The following is a 13,868-nucleotide window of genomic DNA, read 5'->3' as shown; positions in this document are numbered from 1 at the left end:
TTGGTTTGGTTTTTCAATTATAGGACTGCTTTTAGCTGAGATAATGATATTCCTTCCATCAGTGGCTCTCGTCGTCTCCCTGGACGGCTTTTCCCCTGGCCTCCAGTGAAGTGCATTTGCATGCACGTGTGATCTGCTCCTTGGTCTTGTATTGCTGCTTTGCTTCTGATGCCATGTGTAAGATTTTTTTAAAGGACCGTAGTACCTTTGTCACAGGCCCTAACAGAGAAGCTTCAGAATAGTACTATGTTCATCCTGGGCCCTAAAAAGAGGAAGGAAGCTTGCTTTCTAACAAAGGGGAAAGTCCTCTTGCCTTATTCAACCCACAGAAACACTAGGAAGGTGCCTTCCAGATATCTAAAGTGTCATCTTATATCTGAAGGCATGTTATATTTTACTCATATGGTGGTCTGCTTGAACACCTTAATCTCAAGAACAGAAGGGAACAGCAAACTGAGATGAAACACTGTACCAAAACCACAGTGTGTGTGGGGACCTTGTGAAAGGGTTGTTTTGGCTTGTTTGTTCCTACAAACAGATGGGACTAATTCTCCATCTCACTTCAGTGACAGTTCTTGACTATTATTGATATCAATTGAATTTCTCTAGCTATATGACTACGACCTTTGTGGTGGAAGCCATGGCTGCTGCAAATGCCCAGCTGCGATGGAAAAGAATGGAAAAACGCAAGGTTTGTGTGGGGTTTAATTTTCCATTTTCTTTTGTGCTTTTATCCTGTAGGACTTGCCTGAGATTCTTCTGCATCTTTGCCTTGCCTCATTAGTAACTCTAAAGGAATAAATTTCTACTGTACTTAACTTTGCTGTATAAAATATGGCTGTTGGTTCCCTGTGGGGTTGCTCATTAAAGGCAGGATTTTCTGCTCCTCCTTTGAAAAATCTCTTGCACTGTTCACATTTCTTACTGATTGTGCTCTCCTTGCCCAGAAGCGCTGCTCAGTGAATGTGGAGAGGTGGCAGCCAATATATTGGTGCTATTTGGGGTGTGCTGAGGTCTATAAATCCTTGCTGATCTCAGGTCATTTAACTGTGACAGGCTGGAATGTCCTTGCTGCCACTCGGGCTGTATCCCAGAGAGTGGACAGTCCTGAGCTGTGTCCTTGCTGTAAAACTTACTTGCGGCTTTTTGGATCCTGGCTTTAGTGGCTTTTCTTTTTTTTTTTTTTTTTTTTTCAGTTATGAGGCATAACTGTTTGCGCTGATTTAGATCTATGCCTGTATGTTAGTGGATTGGAGTAGGAGCTAGACCTGTCTGCTCTGAACAGCTAAGACTATATATGTTTGAATTTTTTTTTACCAGTTCTGCAACCTTGCAGATCTGCTGGAAGTTTCCAGCTTCCTTGTGCCACATATCACTACATGAATTCGACACTGTTGCTGTGTGCATGACCTAGACTGGGACAGCAGAGCCTGTCACACGCTTCAGCCCGATCTGCTAGTGCCCTCTTCTGCTCTCCACAGCACCCTGGGCCAAGGACTCCCTGGTACTGCCTTTGCTTGCATGTCCTGCCTGTGCCTGTTTGGGACCTTCCTTTGAGTTTCTGGAAGTGAGACCATGACACTGGTGGTACCACAGCCTAGCCTGTATTGTTGGTAGCAGACATCTCAGCAGTGGTCTGATCTTTTCTTCCAGGAGGATGATGATGAGGATTCCTCCTCTGGAGTGTCTGACAGTGACGTTCTTCTCCAAGATGGCTATGAGCGAGCAGAGACACGACCTATCCTGTCAGTTCGTAAGTACCCAGTTCATGCTTTCACTGCATCCAAGACCTCTTCTCTGCAGACAGTCTCCCAGTGGGCTCCAGCAAGTGGAGCAGGACTCTTCTGTCCACCTAACCCTTAATTTCACCCACATGCTCACATCCCAAAGTCCTTAGCACTTGCAAGATAAGACTCATTGAGAATTCAGTTCACCTTCTGCAGTCTGATAAGATCTTTTCCTTCTAGGTCACTCAGATGAGAACATCTTACTTTGAAAACACTTTTAAACTAACTTCAGCAGAGTAATTGGACCAGTGACTCTGCAGCTGTGGAGCTGTACATACTGTCCTTCAAACTGTTGTTAGAGCTTCCTGAGTGTCTTCAGATAGTCTGGCCTCTGGGTTTGTTGGAGGGGCTGGTTGAAACACTTCTTGTTTTCAACTTGCAGAGAGACGTGGCTCACCCAATATCTTTGAAATCACTGAGAGGGTGGAAATGGGCCAGATGGCTTCCATGTTCTTCAATAAAGGTAAGTGATTCACATTTTCAAAAGTCCATTCAGGTCCTCCTGCACACTGTGTGTATGGCTCTTCCTCAAGTTTGCATGCTTCTCTGTGAGTTTGCATCCTGAGTTTGTGATGATTCCACCCAAACGTGTTGTTCCTTCTCTCTGTGGACAGTAATCATTCCTGTGTAGTGTTTCTATAAAGTAAAAGAGTGTTTACAGGCCATGTGGGCAAGAACCTGCATGAAGGGGAGGGTGCTGTGGTGGTGGCAGAACTAGCCAAAATACTGCGGGTTACGGGCCCAGTTTCTTGAGACAGGTAAGTTTAAGTCAGTGCCTTTTCCGAGTGCCCTTAACCTAACTCTGAACTGCATCTATCCTCTGTGATCTCCACTGTCTAAAGCAGTAGAGCCCAGCTGTAGTGTCTGCTAGTTCCATCTTGGTTGTAGCATTTGAGAACAAGGTGTTTGGGCTTCCCTGAACCCCTTAAGTATCAGTCTGAAGGAGAGAGACTTCTGGGGAGAGTGTCTGAGAACTGTGTGCGTCTGGGGGATTGCGAAGAGAGCTGCTGGGGCATGAACTGCTGAAAGGGTCCCTGGTGTGTATATGATAGGCAGCTGTCTTGTCTTTTTGCTTCTATATCTCTTGTATGCCAGGGAATGAACTTGTAACCGTACTGCAATAAAGCCATATCCATTGCTGCATGCGATAGAAATGCAAACTACAATGTTAGGTATTTTGAAACTTGTAAAACAGTACATTTGAAATTCTGTGCAGAGCCAGAAAATCATCAGACACCATGGTTGTGCAGTTCTGAGCCTGTCAGGCCCCATTTCTTGTGTAAAAGGACATTTTCTCTTGTTCACTGGCCACCTTACAAAGACGCAATGGGCTGTTTTTTTCCACTACATTACATCAGCTTTATGCCAGCGTAAGACTGTTGCCTCTGAAGGACAGCTGGGCTTAAGGAGCGAAGATTCTTTGAACTATATTATTGCTGATGTTGAAGTCCAATTGAAAAAACTTTTTGATTTTCCTGCATGCCTCTGTAGATTTAAATCACTTAGGGCCATCAAAATAATCCACCTTGGATCAGACTGCTACTTCTCTAGTCAGAGAAGACGAGGGGTGACTTGAGTGTGGGTTGAAGACCCATAAATATCTTGTTGCTAGCCTTGCCTATAGCACTGGGTTGCTCTGACTTTAGCAAGTTTTGTTTGTGAAGTAACACTGTGAACACTTCCCTGGCTCTCGAGCATCCTCTACAGAGTAGTATTTGGGAAGTGCTTTGAGAGCAAACACCATATAATGGGGCTTAGCAGTATTGCTGATGATTTGGCTGTAGAGGCCTGTTCAGCTGCAGGAGGGCTGGGGGATCACAGGAGGTAGCGTGCTCCCATAAACAAGTTCCAGAAGGTCCCTGCTTTGCATGTGCTTCACAGAGGGAGATGGCAAGGACCCCCTAAATCCAGCCAGGCGTGGGGCAGTTCCTTCCAGACCTCTCTGCCTTGGTGCTGGCCAGTAGAGGGTGCTGGAAATACATGTCCTCTCTCCCATCCGGCACTGAGCTACACTTCCTAGCAAAGCGATATAAACTGCTTAGTACTCTAAATCTTAATCCCTCTTCTTAATGTTGCTTTAGCCAGAGTTATCTGATTTCTGTGTTAGGGATCCTCCCCAGGACCTACTCAGCCCAATGTGAAGGGATGAATTGCTGCAGGAAGGCAGCTGGAACAGCTGCAGACCATAGCTTGAAACAACTTGTGACTTCCAGATGAGATGAGGTACACACAGTGAAGGGTCTGGGGCAGCTGTAACTCATTTGCTGCTTTCCCTTCCTCAGTGCTCAGCAACGAGGCTCCATCCTTATACTGTTGCTGAGTCTTAGTTCAGACACCCCCTCTGGTCTGCTGAGCAGTTGCAGAGAAGAGACAAGTATCTCCCTCTGCAGATCCTTACTGAAGTGTTTCCTTCTGTCAGTTTTGCAGAAAGGCCTTCCTTCAAATAAGGGCAGTTGCTCAGTGACCAGTTGCTACTGCCTAGGGTTGAGAAACCGGGCCACACCTGGAAATTCCTGGCTTCAAGCACCAACCTCTGCAGTTGCTAGCAAGTGTCTAGGTGGGTTTTTGTTCACAATATACAAAGCACGGATCCAAACCCAAGGTGTCTGAGGTCTTTACAGCCTTCAGAGGGAAGGGTGGTGAAAGCTTCGCAACAGACCTCAAAGCCTCTGATTTCTAGCGAGTTCTCTGCTCCTTTCTCTTGACTGATTTTTATTTTCAACAACCTGACAGGACTTGAATCTGCAGTCCTGGGAGGTAAGCTGGGGATAAATCTCAATTTCAGACTGTCTGCTTTCTTAAAGGCAGCTGCCTTAGGTTTAGGCTGTGAAGGGTCTGTGTGCTCTTTTTTGAAAGAGCTGGCTCTGAAGAGCTACTTTTAATTTTTTTTTTTAATTTGCAATGTTGGGTGCTTTCTTCTGGGACTGAGCAGTCATTTATTGCGATAATAGATTCTAGGCACATCTATCATGCTGTTTCCACACAGGAAGTCATTGATTTTTTTCCTGTTTTGTGTCCAGTAATGAAAGTATTGATCAGGGAGGGTCAGTAGCAGTTTATAAAAGAACTGATGCTAAAGTCTTCCTGCCTTCGAGAGGATGAGTTTGGGAGAGGACTGCCGCCTGGACTTCCCGCAGACAGAGAAGTTGGGACTGGAACAGGGGTATAATGTGTGCTGGTGGGTACCTGGTGCTGCTGTGGCTTAGCTGGTTATGTTAGCCTTATTTTATGGGAGGGGGGTCAGCTGAGGCCTGAGATCAGTAGCAGGTCTCCAGAATTCATATGAGAGTCTGTCTAGTTCTGTGCTTAGTGTGTCTTGCAGCTTTTGTCCTATGTCAGATATTTGTTATAGTCCAACCCTTTTTAATAGGAAACTGGAGAAAACTGGTAGGTAGGTTGTTGCAATCTTCAGAACAATGCAGAGACTCCTTAACTGTGAAGCCATCTTAAATCTTTCATGGAGGAAGAAAAGAAGGGGAACTATATAAAATGATCTGACAATTTTTGTAAGATCTCCATTTGTCTGTTTAGTAGACAAAGCAGGAACAGCTCTAGAGTGCTGGTTGAGTGTGCTGCTTTACAGAAGCAGGGAAGTTTTCTTGCTGCTTTCCCAATACAGCCCCTTTTTAGGAATGTTTTATGCTAAGTAGGCTCAGCATATTGAATAATTTATTTAAATGAAGGAGATTGACTATTAATGTTTCCTAGATCTGGGGGGTAAAACTCTGGGGCATGCAAGCACTGTAGAAATATTAGTCCATGTTCATGCTGTACTGGTTTGATAGCTGTTGCATGCAAGGCATGGAGAGGTAAACTGATTTGCCCAAGCTGCATTAGGATTAAGCATCAGGTGGCATTGCAGCTTGAAAGTATGGGCAGGTTCCTTGAGCTGTTTTCCTTCAATGCCAACTTCCTAAATGAAACAAATCTGAGGCTTTTTTGTAGCTCACCTGTATCTGAACTAAAATTTGTTCCAGTTTGTTTTCCCTTGGTGAGATTTATATTGACTTGCTTGGACAAAAAGAATCCTGGTGCCTCATCAAGCATTTCTTTATTCCTGCAGATTTTAGCCCTCCACAGCAGTCTTCTTGTGCCCCAGTAAGGCTGTTCTGTGCACCCAATTAACTTGTGTAAGACTTCTTAATATCACAGGTGAAGGCAGGGCAAGCTTAAAAAACCCCCCACCAGTATGGGGCAGGTAACACCTTACTGCCACAGTATATGCTGTAAGAGGGCTGCAGAAAGAGTTTTAAAGCTGTGCAGGTTTGAACCTTGGCTCAAGTTGCTGATGGTAAGGAATCTCCCGAAGCAGCTTCATTCAACTCTGTGGAACCTGAGCTCTTTGGGGCCAAATCCCTAATGTGAAAGTCGTGCAGGTTTGCAAGCAGAGGATTTGGAATCAGCAGAGGACTAAAAGCATCTTGTCTCTTCATTTCACTGTTTGTCAAGCTGCGCTTGCACCAAGACTGTGAGCATCAGCTAGATATTTGTCTGTGTCTGTTCCAAGTTGACAGCTTCATCTGGCAGATGACTTATGTGAGACCTGTGGGTCTTGACCAGTGACTGGAGGATGGACTTGAACTAGAGGGCCTGGTGTCAAGGCCAGGTATTGAAGGAGGCAGAGTTGAGGTCTGAGGCAGCTTGTGTCCCATCAGTTTCCTAAGCTGCTGGTGTGACCCTTGGGAGGAGTTTGCAGCAGAAAGTAGTAAACTATGGAGGCAAATGGTGATTTAAGACCTTGAAAAAGTTTTGTGTATTTGAAGTGCAGAGTTCAAGAGTCCCTGTGTACTCTGCTGCCTACAATATTTCCTTTTCCTGCAGTGGGTGTCAACCTCTTCTATTTCTGCATAATCATCTACCTCTACGGGGACTTGGCAATCTATGCAGCAGCTGTACCGGTCTCTCTCATGCAGGTGACCTGGTAAGTGTGCTTACTGCTGTGGGGTTGTGTGCTAACAGAAGAGAGCAGGCTTTTGGATTTGATGGGGTGATGAGTCTGACTGGGATCAGCTCTACTTTCTGAAGAACGGAGTGGAGAAATGACTGAAGGACAGCTCATCATTTGTAGGTGGGAAGGTGAAGTTTTATTTTCCCCACCCGAGTACCTGCTGCCTGCCTGAAAAGTAGCTGACCCGATTTCAGATGAGTCCTCAGGTGTGAAGTACTTACAGCTTCAGCACCTTGCAAACATGGGACTTGTTGCTCAATAGTTTGATTGCCATACCCTGTGCAGTATTTTAGCTTCTCTGTCTCTTTGGGTAGGAGCTGAGAGGTGTGATGTTTACCAAGCCTGTGACCAGCAAGTGGTGACACTACATGGACTGAGACCAGTTCCTTTCTCAAAGAAAGATAACGAAAGAGACTGGTTTAATCAAATCTGTGCTGGGCTGGATTTGGACTCATGACTTGGAAATAGAAAACTGCAATGATCCATATATGACCTGAACTTGTTAACTTGATGACCAAATGACCAAACTTGTAGATAACTGTAGGCAATACAAGAATTTGTCTCTAAATATATGGTAGTCAGTGACTTGCTGTGTTACACAGTCCAGAAAATATAAGGAGGGAGGGAGGGTGGGTGTTTGGGGAGGGAGGGAGGGAAGGAAGGGACACTTCAGTCTCTGATAATTCCTCTTTCATGAATGCAGGAGAGGGGAAGACATCTGCTAGGAGTTAATTACAGTCTTTTGTTTCTCTCTCCTTTCCCAGCAGTGCCACTGGCAACCATTCTTGCAGTGTTGGAGATGGCACAAAGTATAATGATACAGACAAGTGCTGGGGGCCAATTCGACGGATTGATGCTTACAGACTGTATCTGGTGAGTTTCTGAAACTGGGATGACTATTATTTCCATTTAAACTTCTGGTGCATAGGGATTTTTTTTCCCTGTAGAGATGATGTGGTTCAATTGAACAAGAGAGGTGTGAAGCTTTTGGTTCATTCTGGCCTTATTGGCCAAATACCTCCTCTCTATTCTTGGTGACATGGCTGTGTTTCAGTTTGGCGGCCATCAGAATAATCCTTACAATTTGGAGTTTAAGTAGAGTTCTGTCCTTGTTGTGTAGCTTTATATTGCTTAAGCAGGTGATATGTCCATGCCAAAGGGTGGGGCTTTTTCAGTGGCTGGCTAAGTAATCGTTGCTTTGAGGTAATTGTTGTCAGTATACTCAAGTACATTAAGCTCTCTTGAGTGCATTCTTTATGTGAATAAAATTGTTTATGCTGCAGGAGAATCTGCTTTTTAAGAGATGATGGAAACAGCCCACTTAAACAACATCCAGTGCTATATGCTGCTTTAGTAATAGCTTTCTGTCTAGTTTAGGATTGTCTATTGCATCTATTACTGTGCTATGGTTCTGCTGTGAAACCAAGGTTTTTCCCAAAGGATGATAAACAGTGCTTTCCTTTGAGCTTGGGGAAAGTTGAGCGCTCATAGCTGGAGACAGATGTCAGTAGGGCAAAATGAGAAGGGGAGGTATGGAAGTGCTGCATAGCGTGGCTTCTGTTAAGGGTCTCAGTGAGAATTTTAAGAAAAAAGAGTGAAGGTGGCCATGTGTGTGCAGAGAAATCCAGGGGTAAAGACTATTTGAAGCAATTTTGCAGTTTAGTACATTTTGGACCTGCAGTGGATCACATCCCTGAGTGCACTTGTTCCAGCGTTATTGCAAAAGTAAGAGCTGAGCCTCAGAAATATTAGAGAATGTCAAAGCCTAGTTAATTATTTAAGAGAGATATTATTGCTTTATTAAATTGTGTCTTGGTCTGTTTCTTTAAAACTTCCAGAAGATTGAAAATTTCCTTCCTGAATTTCAATAACTCTCCCTAACCCAGCAGAAGGAGCTAGTCAGAAAAGGCAGACATGCATTAATTACTGCCTGCATCTCTCAGATATTATGTCTATAATTCATGAAGATAATTGTTGTTAGGAGTTGAAAAATTAAAAAATTAAGACTGTGTAAGCATTAGACTTTTCTGTCTGTGTACATAACTCTGAGGAGCTTTTCCCTCTGCTTGTCTCCTCTTGTGGATTTGGAGAATAAATATCTGCAAAGTCTTTTTGGTAGTGGTTAATCCTTCCCTGCTCAGTAATTGAGATGAGGGTTTCTGTGCTCTTCTCTGCCCTCCCTACCTCCCAAAGAAGGGAAGGATTGTTTGTGGGAGAATGTACCAGCCTGTGGAGGGGGTTCCACAATCGCAGTGTTCAGGAGACTACTGGGTATCAGCATTACCTCTGAGTTTGGGGGTTTTGTTAAGGTCTCTAATACTTCTTCCTGGATGAGTATGGGAGTAAACAGGGACTTGTTCTACCTCCAGCTCTGCTGGTCCCACTCCCTGCTTGCCCTGTATGTTGGTTTTTTTTTTTATTCTCCAGAAAACAAAAATGATGACAACTTGCCTAGAGAGAGGTAAGAGATGTAATAATTTATAAAACATTCAGACCCACAACACTGACAAGTTTGGGCTGCCTCTGAAGAGACTGTGCTGGTCAATGTTTTCCCCCACTGTCCTGTTTACAACATGGACAGCTAGTGACTAGTAGTTAAAGGTCTTAAATTCTCTACAAAAAATCTCTACAAATTTTGTCCAAGCTTCTTGTGTATAAAAGTGGAGTCGTAAACATGCAAGAAAAGCTGAAACCTGCCTGTCTGAAGGGGAAAAGGCAACATGAAAGTGAGGAGGGGTGAGATGCATCAAGAACGTAGCTATTCTCTTGGTCCCAGGGGATCATGCCCATAGAGAACTTGCTCTCTTTTCGCGTCTTTTTCTTTTTTGAATTCTTGTTTGCCGAAATAATTCAGGTTCCATGTTTCAGTGGACAAACAAGGTCTCTTTTTGCAGGCTAAGTTCCCCTGTGGCAAGGGGACAGATGGACATTGCGATCCCAAAAGAAAGCAGCTGAGTTTTTGGATCAGCCCTTTTGTCCTAGATGCCTGCCTCTAGTTGTTTCACCTTGCCTTAGTACTGTACTTAGGTTTTAAGTGGCTTTTAGGAGTAAGATGGGTGGATGTAACTGGAACATCTTCCCTGTTCCAGTGAAGCAGGTCTCTGGATGCAGTGCTGTATCTCTTACTCTGTATGTGGCCCCACAGAAAGCCTTTTTTTGACTACCAGGACAAATAATCTATTTGAGGTTTTCTGGGAAAATGGTGCCAATGGGAGCTCTCTTGTGCCAAGTACCACCAGTCTGCCAAAGATTTGCGCTGCCTTCCTCCTGTCGACTCTTTCTCTCTCAACACTATGTTGTCTTTTCAACAAAAACTATTTCATACATTGACTCTTCGAGCTGGGGGTGGAGAGGGGAATAATGACTGATGTAAAAATCCTATTTCACGGTTTATTGTCCAAAAAGGCCTCTGGAAACTGTCTATGCTCTGATCACTGTGAATGGAAGCTGAAAACTATGTACATAATGAGAATATTTAGACGGATTAAATCCTTCCCTTGAGACTTACTTGTCTGTGTAGCATCTTTATTGCTACTCCAAAATTTCACACCTAAGTGTGACTGCAGAGTCTTCAGAGACCACTAGGCCCCTATTAACCTTTGTGTGAACAAATGGTTGTCTGTCTTCTTGTTTGTAAATTGCCTTGGAAAATAAGGCTTGCAAAACAAATAAGCGAAGGCAAGTGCAGAAAATACTGAAATTGTCTTTTGCTCCTGTCCCATAGCTTGCTGCTAATATTTGCCTCCTATTTGGGGCTGTAGGAGTCCTGGGAGGTTTAAAAGGAGAGCCTTGCTGTGCTGTTCCACGCCTATGAGGGCAAGACCATGCAGGGCAAATCGGCTGGAAGAAAGGCATGTGTTAGATGGCCCAGTGACCTTGTTGAAGGCAAGCACTGATTACAGTTAAAGCAGATCGATGGATTTCTATCTTTGCTTCAGATCCGTCACCATGCTGTCATGTCCTCAAGAGCTGAAGTGACTCCTGGGTCCCTTGGCTGTCTCGATGGCAATGCTAAGGACAGGGTCGAGTTCTCTCTGTGCTGAATTCACACTTCATTGCAGTCGTTCTATCATGCTTTCTGTAAGGTCAGCTGGACGTCTTCTGTGTAGGCTGCAGGGAAGGGGCAGTGGACTTAAGTTTCAGATCTCTCATAACACTTTCTTGTCTTTCTGTTTCAGTGATGTAGGAATGTGACATGGTAGTCCCTGTTTCTAGAAAGCAGATACTGAGATAACTAAGAGATTAAATCCTGGGGATCAGCAGCCATTCAGAGTGTCTGATCCAAAATACATTCATGACCTGGCAAACAGTGCTTCTCTTCAGCACCAGGGCAGCCTTGTAGCTAAAACCTCTACTCTCTTCTCAGCCCTCCTCTTCTGGCAATTTGGGGCATAGTGTCTTCCCATGATGGAAAGGAAATGGCTTAAATTCTCAGGGGACGCCGTACGCCTTTCAGAAGAGGCACTGGCACAGGTACTCCTGGTAGCCTGGCTCGGTAGCGCGTCAAAGCTACCAGGTGCATCTGTTCTGTCTGAGTCTCTGTTGGTTTTTTAGCTGATTGGGAAAGGGACAAGGCATCCGCTTTTGCCGGTTCACAGATGCTGCAGTATCGCAGGCAGCCCAGCGGGTGCAGGCCGAGCGAAGATGGGAGCGCAGATGGTTTAATGGAGATTATCCCAGTTGGAAACGTGCTTGTGCAGTGAATAAAATGAGCGGGCTTGCAGGCGCTTACCGTCCCTCTTCAGGAGGGGACAATGTCACCCCAGCCCGATGCTCTGATCAGAATACCCAGCGACCAGAGCGGGGCCGGGCTGCAGCCGTGGGAGGCTGTGCAGGGGGGTGAGGACGTAGTCTGAGGACATGTACAATTGCTCGGTGCCAGCAGAACTTAATCGGCAAATGCGAAGGCTGAACTGATAAGTGTTGATGTAGATCCCGTCCGCCTCGGTGCGGTGCTGCCTTCCCGGCCCTCTTTGGCTACAGGCTGGAGCACCGTGCTTTGTGCTGCTAGTGTACGTGCTCTGCTTCCCTCCCTGGCATTTCTCCTTCCTGACTGTGCCGCATGTGTGTGTGCACCCTCTGCTCTGGGTAAAGGTGCCTGGGATTTTTATTGTCAAAACATCTCTTTCCAGACACATTTTCCCGCACTAGAGTGGTTTTATTGACTTGTTCAGTGTGTGAGACTCTTGTGGCCTCTCTGTCCATGTCCCCAGCTCAGGGTCGCCTTCTGGCCTCTGTGGGCTTTCTTTGTGGCTTGGTTTTTTTATTATTTTTTGCCTCCCAGCAGTGAGGAGCCCTCATGGCAGTACTTGAACATCCATGCTTGATCTAAGCTGTCTCTTGCTGAGTGGGAGCTGGAGAAACAGAGCTGGAGCAGTGCTGCAAAGCAGGGTGCTTCTTCCAAGGACACCTGGGTTTGCTCTGCTTGTTCCTTTGCAGCAAGTGCTTTTCCTCTGCCCTGCCTTCCTCAGCTGTGCCCTGCAGCAGCATCCGGTAATAAATGGGTCACAGCTGCTGTCTCCTGGATATTTATTCTTACAGGTCTCAGTGTCTAGAGACCTTGAGAGCCAGTGGTGGGGAAGGTAGCTCTTCAGTGGCAGGTGTCTGGAGCAGGGAGAGCTGATTTCACAGCACATCAATCAGAAAGGTTTGGGGTGCTTGCCCTGGGCTCCCCAGCTGAGCCAGATGAAAGGAAGGAAAGCTGATGGAAGCTTACACTGCTGGTGTGAAGCCATCATCTTGTTTAAATAAATTGCTTAAGCTGTAGTGTTGTTACGTTCCAGGTTACCCCCACTTACAGTAAGGATGCAGCAGGACTGGGGCACTATTAGTATGTCACCCTGAGTATCCCATAAGTTATTCATGGTAAGACCCTCTTGCCAAAGATACTGCATTGTATTCCATACCACAAATGCTCTGATGTGTTTTATTATGATACTGATACAGAAATAAACAAATGTACTCAAAAGGCGGCCGCTACTTCTGTGCGTAGATGCAGTTCAGAAAGCCTTCAAAACAGGGAAAAGCTTCTCAAGAATCCAGAATATTATGCCATTTCTGTAGGTACAGGCACCTAAGTTTTGAGCCATTGCTGTGGCAAGAGAGGAATTAGTACTGCATTGAGGATAAATATCAATAGCCCTAACTGTTTGTTACAGGTGCCTCTGAAATACCACTTTGCTTGGCTAAAAGCCTGGTCTCAGGGGCTGACTGGAGTCTTCTCATATCTCTTATCTAGTCAGCTTCCACAAAGTAAGGTCAGTTAAGTTGCTGCTTTGTTCTGAAGTGGTTGAAGAGGGACAGGAGCCAAGTTTGTTTAAAACAAATGGTGTCTGGATGTGGGATGGGAAGGCAATTCTCAGCTTTTTTTATTATGAAACTAATAAGGCTGAAATTGGCACACAGCCTTGTTAATATGGCATAAATTCTGCCTCCTTCATCCTGGTCCATTCTTCTTCTTCTGTGGGCTTGTTAATAAATTCTTTCAATTGCTCACTCATCATACGCCTGTGGCAGATAAACTAGCTATTTTGGAGTTTCCCACACCCCTTGTGTTTCCTAATGCAAAGGGAACTTCAGATAATAACTGGCCTTGTGAATAAAAGGTCCTTCCTGACCTGGCAGGAGGAGTGCAGTGTTGTGAAAGTAGAATATAAACGTTGTACTGGTGACCTAAGAGCTGGAGTTCGGCTTCTGGTGTGTGATTTTTCTTGCTTTCCTTGTAACTGATTGCATTTTGAGTAAAATAAACATCAGCCAGAAGGCAAGGCCCCCTGCTGCTAGGGCTGGGCAGGAAAGTCAGCCTTAGGTACAATAGTGAAGTGACTGCAAGACCACGGATTGAAGCAACTAAGTTTAAAGGATTAGCTTGTCTCTTTTCACAGGAAAATCAATAGTGCAGGGGACTGGAATGTGTTTTCTGCACAGAGCTGTCTGGTCACTTCACAATGAGAAGTGTTTTTTCCTTAAGTGGAGCTTGGGTTACACTGTCACTTGGACACTGAGCTTTTCCAAAGGGCCAATCCTTCCCCACCGCCATCTCCAGCTGGCTGGCAAGGGCTGTGTGGAAGGGAAGGGTGCTGTGCTGCTGGTTGCATGCTTGGCCAGATGTGCTGTAGGTGCTACCAGCCCTT

General features: G+C 45.2%; 1 protein-coding gene across 4 annotated transcripts in view; it reads left to right on the top strand.

Annotated features, from left to right (window-relative positions):
- TMEM104 (transmembrane protein 104) overlaps window positions 1-13,868 on the top strand; it is a 43,557-nt gene that overhangs the window by 4,981 nt on the left and 24,708 nt on the right. Inside the window, exons 4-9 of one of the 4 annotated variants that reach the window (XM_054846604.1) lie at window positions 610-691; window positions 1,654-1,753; window positions 2,170-2,250; window positions 4,207-4,344; window positions 6,609-6,708; window positions 7,503-7,608. In XM_054846604.1, the coding sequence (XP_054702579.1) occupies window positions 610-691; window positions 1,654-1,753; window positions 2,170-2,250; window positions 4,207-4,344; window positions 6,609-6,708; window positions 7,503-7,608 (607 nt within the window). Of the gene's footprint in view, window positions 1-609; window positions 692-1,653; window positions 1,754-2,169; window positions 2,251-4,206; window positions 4,345-6,608; window positions 6,709-7,499; window positions 7,609-13,868 lie in introns of all 4 variants that reach the window. The other 3 variants (XM_054846603.1, XM_054846607.1, XM_054846605.1) reach the window with 3 other exon arrangements.

The sequence above is a fragment of the Grus americana genome, chromosome 18, assembly GCF_028858705.1.
Source record: "Grus americana isolate bGruAme1 chromosome 18, bGruAme1.mat, whole genome shotgun sequence".
NCBI lineage: Eukaryota > Metazoa > Chordata > Aves > Gruiformes > Gruidae > Grus > Grus americana.
The sequence above is the reverse complement of the archived record's forward strand: the minus strand, read 5'-3'. Positions and strand labels throughout refer to the sequence as shown.